At 45.0% G+C, this 5994-nt stretch overlaps 1 protein-coding gene across 3 annotated transcripts in view; it reads right to left on the reverse strand.

Annotated features, from left to right (window-relative positions):
• The window catches only part of ACOT9 (acyl-CoA thioesterase 9), a 21449-nt gene extending 20441 nt beyond the window's left edge, over positions 1-1008 (reverse strand). For 2 of the 3 annotated variants that reach the window (XM_062603678.1, XM_062603677.1), the window contains exon 1: positions 939-1008. In XM_062603678.1, the coding sequence (XP_062459662.1) occupies positions 939-952 (14 nt within the window). In that variant the 5' untranslated portion in view covers positions 953-1008. The remainder of the gene's footprint in view (positions 1-938) is intronic. The other variant, XM_062603681.1, reaches the window with a different exon arrangement.
• Between the last annotated feature and the right edge of the window lie 4986 nt (positions 1009-5994).

Genomic DNA, 5994 nt, shown 5'->3' on the forward strand with positions numbered 1-5994 from the left:
AATTCACTAAGAGTTCAATCAGGTAGCAACCAGTGCAGCTCCTCCAGGCAAACAAAATTGTGATAGCACAAAAATACACAGAGGGTCACCAGGAATAAAACTCCTCATGATAATTTATAGTGTTATCCTGACAAGAAATAGGAACTCTGCCCTTAATTTTATTCAGCTGAGGCTGGGGTTTCAGGTCAAAAAAGAGGCAAGTTCCCGGGCTCCAGAATCATAGGATGGTTTGGGTTGGAAGGGACCTTAAAGCTTACTCTGTTCAAACACCTGCCATGGGCAGGGATGCCTTCCACTAGACCAGGCTACTCAAAGCCCAATCCAACCTGTTTACGTATCTACACACATATATACGTAAGTTTCCCCCTGTCTGCAGGTACACCAGGAGTACATAAGAGAGTAAAAAGGAACACACACACACACACACACACAAAAATAACCCAACTCAGAAGCCAGCAGTCTCATCACACCAGAGAATGGCAATGGTGAAAACTGTGTAAGTGATGCAGCCTCTGGACCCGTGGCACAGTCAGGGAATGACTCCTACCTCAACCCCGCCCGCACCCCCCCGGGACCCTATCACGCCCGATGCCATTTCAGGTGCCCTGAGCGAGGCTCTCCCCATACCGACAGGCCAAGACGGCCAAGGCCAGACGCCATCACCCTAAACTCCAGGCAGCCACACCCGGCAGCGCCCTGCCAGCCATGGCTCTCACTCCACACACACACCCCGCCCCGCCAGCCATGCACCGGATCCACTCCTGGGTGCAGGCAGCCTAGCCGCGGGACCCGGCTCGGTCCACAGCGCCCCCCGGTAAGGCAGCAACGGCGGCCCAGGGCTCTGCCTCACCTCCCCGGGGCCCGCCGAAGGGAACCGCCACCATCTCCCCCAGCCCCGCCGCGGCGGCGGGAGCTAAGCGGCGCGGGGGCAGCCTTACCGGGTAGCCAGCATGGTGCTCGCCCAGCCGCCACCGGAACCGAGACCGTCACCAGGACCGAGACCGTCACCCGGACCGAGACCGTCACCGGGACCACGCCTGTCCGAGGCACGCGGTTCTCCCAAGACAGCAAATGCTCGGCGCGGCCCTTCCGCCGCGTTGTGCAGGTCGGTCCCAGCGCAGGGCCGCTCAGAGCCAGCTCCCCTCTAGTCCCTCCGGTCCCCAGGCAGCTCCGCTCAAGCCCGGCCTCCTGCCAGCGGCCGCGCCTTTACTCAGGGGCGGGCCGCCGGGGCCGCCGGCTCCGTGTGCCCTGCCCAGCGCGGAGCGGCCGCTCTGAGGGGCGGAGGTTGGTGCCACCGGCAGCCGTCGGACACCGGGCGAGCGCTGCCCATGGGGAGCTGCGTGGGTTTCGCGTTTAATAAGTACCGTGATGAGTGCGTTATTTTTTTAATGCTCCTGTTTTCCACTGTGTCTCTCAGAGGCATTCCATAGGGCCCAGGCGCTTCCCGAGCCGGCGGGCCTGCGGTTGCTGGATGTCTACACAGCCGGGGAACGGCCTCCGGCCCCGGCCGGTCACTTGGTGGCACTGTTAGGGAAGGCAATTGAGTATTTGGTAGGGGGAAGAGGTTGAAGAAAACACTGCAGGTAAATAAATAAGCTGCGGGTGAATAGTAAACAAATACAATTAAACAGAATTGCTTCTATTTATATAATGGGAATTGAACAGCCTTAGAGCAGAGAGGACAATCAGCCTGTGCCAAGGTCTGTGGGCTGCAGAGCAGCTCCTTGCTCTGCACAGAGACTCCATAGAGCCAGTGAAAATCTAAATTTCAGAGACCGAAGAGCCAGTCGGGATCTAACTTCTGGAGATCTAGCTGCTACCCATGTCAGCACCTCTGATGGACTAGTATACAAGTGGCCAGGAGCAGCTTTCACACAGACCAGAATATACGGTCTCACTGGTCATTTCAACATGTGAGCAAAATGGTGCTTACAAAATGTACCAGTTAGCAATGAAGTTGTTAAACAGACTTTGCTAAAGACTTATTCGAGACACCACTAAAACTCTATGAGGCTATGAGAAATGAATGTTCTCGCAAACAGTGAAAGTACATTAACCAGATTATTGTTCAGCCTGGAGAAGGCTCTGGGAAGACCTTCTGTCTGGGGAGGTCTTCCAGTACCTAAAGGGGCCTACAAGAAATCTGGAGAGGGACTTTTTACAAGGGCATGTAGTAACAGGACAAGAGGCTATAGCTTTAAACTGAAAGAGGGGAGAGTCAGATATTAGGAAGATTTTCTTTACTGTGAGGCACTAGAACAAATTGCCCAGAGAATCTGTGGCTGCCCCATCCCTGGCAGTGTTCAAGGCAAGGGGTTTGGAATTAGATGGTCTTTAAGGCTCCAACACAAACCACTCTAGGATTACCTCACTTGCAAGAGTAACACTGATAAGGGTTTTTTTCTCTACCACCTTTTTGATAAATTGCTTCCAAACAACCTAAACTCAAGCTATGTGAATTGAAAAATAGGATTTGTGTCTTTTTGTGAGACTTATGGTAGATTGCAGACTTATGTATGCAGACTTAAAGACGGAGAGACTGAAGTTGCATTGACACACAGATAGACTCCACAACTCCTTAAGAGTTGTAAAGTAGGTATGCATTTATTCAGCGCTGAGGTGCATGGGGATTGCTCATCCAAAAGCATGCGTGCCTTTCCTTTGCCATTCAGTTCATTTATATTACATATAATGATTACCTAAACATGAGATTGCTTCACACCTAATACAGATGCAAAACTTATTCCTGTCTAGTATTATAATTAGTTTTCTGGCATTCATTCTGTTGGTGCGCCTGGTGGTGGTCGTTAGGGGGTCGTGAGGATGAAGGCCTGCAGTTCCTCTTCCTCACCGTGAGTAACCTCTTGCTTTCACGCAGATTCAGTAGGGTTTTGGCTCCTATCCAAACCTCAGGTTCTGTACAAGCTGGTTTTATGTATCTTAAAGCAGAAACTTGTCAAGTTTGCAAATTTTGTTACTCTGGCTATCTTTTGTTCCTTTTCTTTCTAAAGATACTATTTAAACAAGAATGTCTTAAATGTTAAGTTATGAATCTTATCTACTACAATTCTGCCTAGCAGGTGTAACTCTTACAATTCTGCTTCACCATTCTAGCAACTTTGACTCCTATGGTTCTGCTTCACCAAGCACAGAGACTGCTTAAGCAAGCAGGCACAAAGTTAACCCTTTATTTTCTGGTATCAGTGTGCCTTGCACACTGAGCAAAACCCACCTGGAACTGACCCCTGCTACTAGCACAGTTTTTCTGTCATGGATGTGGTGTGTGTGCCTCCCTCCTGTTTTGTGACTGCATTAACGAGGCACAAGACAGAGGCCTGGTGAGTGACCCTCCTTCATGGGGGAGGAGGCAGAGCTGCAGGACTACTTCCCAGGAGAAAGGCTCCTCTCACTGGGCCCACACCCCCAAACATCTTACAAGTGCAATCAACCTCTACCTGTTTACAGAGTAAGAAGTTGAAAGAGCTATTGCAAAGCAGCTCATTCATCTGGTCATCAGTAAAAAAACATGGAAACCTGGGATGGGTGTGCGCTGAAGGTTCAGAAACCAAGATGCCACTAGGAGAATCACCTACAGACAGTGCAAAAGACTGTGCCAAACGACACAGTTGTGGTTGTGACATGTAAGAAAAACATCTGCTTATCATGTGAACCACCATTAGTTTTAAGAAAGTAAAACAGATTCCCTAGGTTTCTTTTTAAAGCCTGAGATACTGCACCCAAGAACAGTGACTTAGGTATTTTGCAGGATCAGAGCCAAAGGGACTTCTACTGTATCCGAAACGTAAGTTTATAAAATCTAGGCCTGGCTTGTTTGGGTTTTTTCCCCCCAACATTTATTTCTACAGATTTATACCCCAAATTCTTTGCAAGCATGTTATAGATGATTGGTGGATGCAGGCACATAATTGGTCATGTCTAAATCCAAAATTCATCAAATTGCATAATTACAAATGGCAGGCGAGATGTATTACCTTGCAGGAATAGGGTTCTAATGATCTAAAATATGTCTTCAAAGATAATAATGGAAAATTATGACCCTTTTATTTCCAGCATATTCATGTAGTTTTATTATGTGAAACTGTTGATTTTGAATTTGCCCCCAAATTCTGAGCAGTGCTACTGCAGTATTTGTTCACTATTCTTACTTTTCTTACAGAAATTAATGTTTTTTTTCCATGTACAGTCTAGTGTTGATAACCTGTAATTGTAAGATGCTTGGAAAAAAGTACCTGGAAGCAATTGTGAGCTCAGAAATATCAATGCAGGTTCTAAGTATTCGGAAGAAATTATTCAGTTGAAAATCCTCAGAGAATCTGAATGAAAGACTAATCTGGAATAATTACAGGTCAATACTGAATATTAATTCAATTTTCCATATTTTGCTCCAGAGATTTCATGGGAGATATAATTTAGAGGTACAGTTTGGATTGAAATATTTGAGAACATTTAGTCGTAATATCAAAAATTCTTAAGTCACTGCATTTAATATGAAATAAGCAGTTCTCCTCCCTCCATTTTCATTTATTACAGAGAACCTTTGAGGCATGAGAGAGGCATTCATACAGATTTTCCTAGAGAAGAAGGAAATAAAAAATTAGAATACAAAAAGTAAAGAGAGTTTTATTAGTTGAACAGTAAAGAAAGAAAACTGTTGCCCACTTTGAGGTTTCTGTCCAACCTGCAAGAAAACAGGATATTCAGAAATTCAGATGCCAGTAAACGTGTTGTCAGTACAAGTCCAGCTGAGGTCCCATAACTCTGAATAAATTGTTGAGTTGCATTGCCACGAAAGGCTCTTGGGGAGCTAGCACAGCTATTTCCTGTAGCTTTAGGCTGGACAAGACCTCTCTCTCTGGAGAGGATGTGGAGAGAACTTGCCTCAATCAGATATGTAGTGCTGTGTGCTTTCATTAACACCAGTTCTTGTTGCATGCTATAAAGAAAGTGCTGCTTTCTATTTCAAATGATTTTTTCTGTTTCTCCACTCTACAAGATTTAGGGGGGAGATAAAACAAGTATAAGAGGAACAATGTTTTTTGTAGGTATTTCTAACCATTTTACAGGTTCTTCTTAGGTATTTCTAACCATTCTACCCCTCAAACACCAAAGTGCCAACCCACCTGGTGGAAATGTAGATGGATTCACAGTCAGCAGGTTCTGCGTGGAAGAATATCCCTTTGTCAACCACTTTCCACCATACATATTTGTGTAATTTGAAAAAAACTCAAACCTTTTCAGGAGGCTTACCACTACTCATTCCCTTGGAGGCAAGTGTGAAGAAATAAACAGGCTGACAATTCAGGGGTAAAATCTGAGCCACGTGCAAGTGATTAGAGATTTCATCACTGACCTCAGTTATGTCAAGATTACATGAAACCTGCTCAGAGACAAACAGACCTGAAACAAAAGGAGGAAGCTGTAAAGAACAAGGTCTGGCAGCACGATTCATTCACAAAACCGAGATCTTTTAGAATCCCTTTGTACAATACTCTTACCATTCTTGTTCTGAAAATATATCTCTAGTAATATATAACTAATTGCAGATTTAGTTATCTTAGGTATTTTTTTTTTTTAATTCTCTGGATTCCATTTTGTTTCAATAAAATATTTTTGATACTTTAGGAAAATTTTCAGTATATTTTTATTCTGCCTCATGAATTTGAAAGCTAGCTCCAATGAACTGTATTGACTGGGTAACAACATCAGCATGTTTCCGAGCAAGTTAAAGCAGGACTTTGGAAAACAGTCAAGGTAGAAAACATTGTGGGTTTTTTTTTGCTGAAACTTTAACAACTGAAATCATTAAGACTTGTGACTTGAGAATGAAAGAAAACCAGGCACTTTCTGCTCTTACACAACAGCAGGTTTCCTGACAGCATGACTTCCTCATTGTGAAATGCCAAACAAAGACTTGACACAACACACGACTGTTAAATCTTTCACGTAGACAGTATCTCTCATTTCTGATCCCAG

Source organism: Pezoporus occidentalis, unplaced genomic scaffold (genome assembly GCF_034315485.1).
Source record: "Pezoporus occidentalis ecotype Australia unplaced genomic scaffold, CSIRO_AGI_Poc_V1 ctg81, whole genome shotgun sequence".
Classification (NCBI taxonomy): Eukaryota; Metazoa; Chordata; class Aves; order Psittaciformes; family Psittacidae; genus Pezoporus; species Pezoporus occidentalis.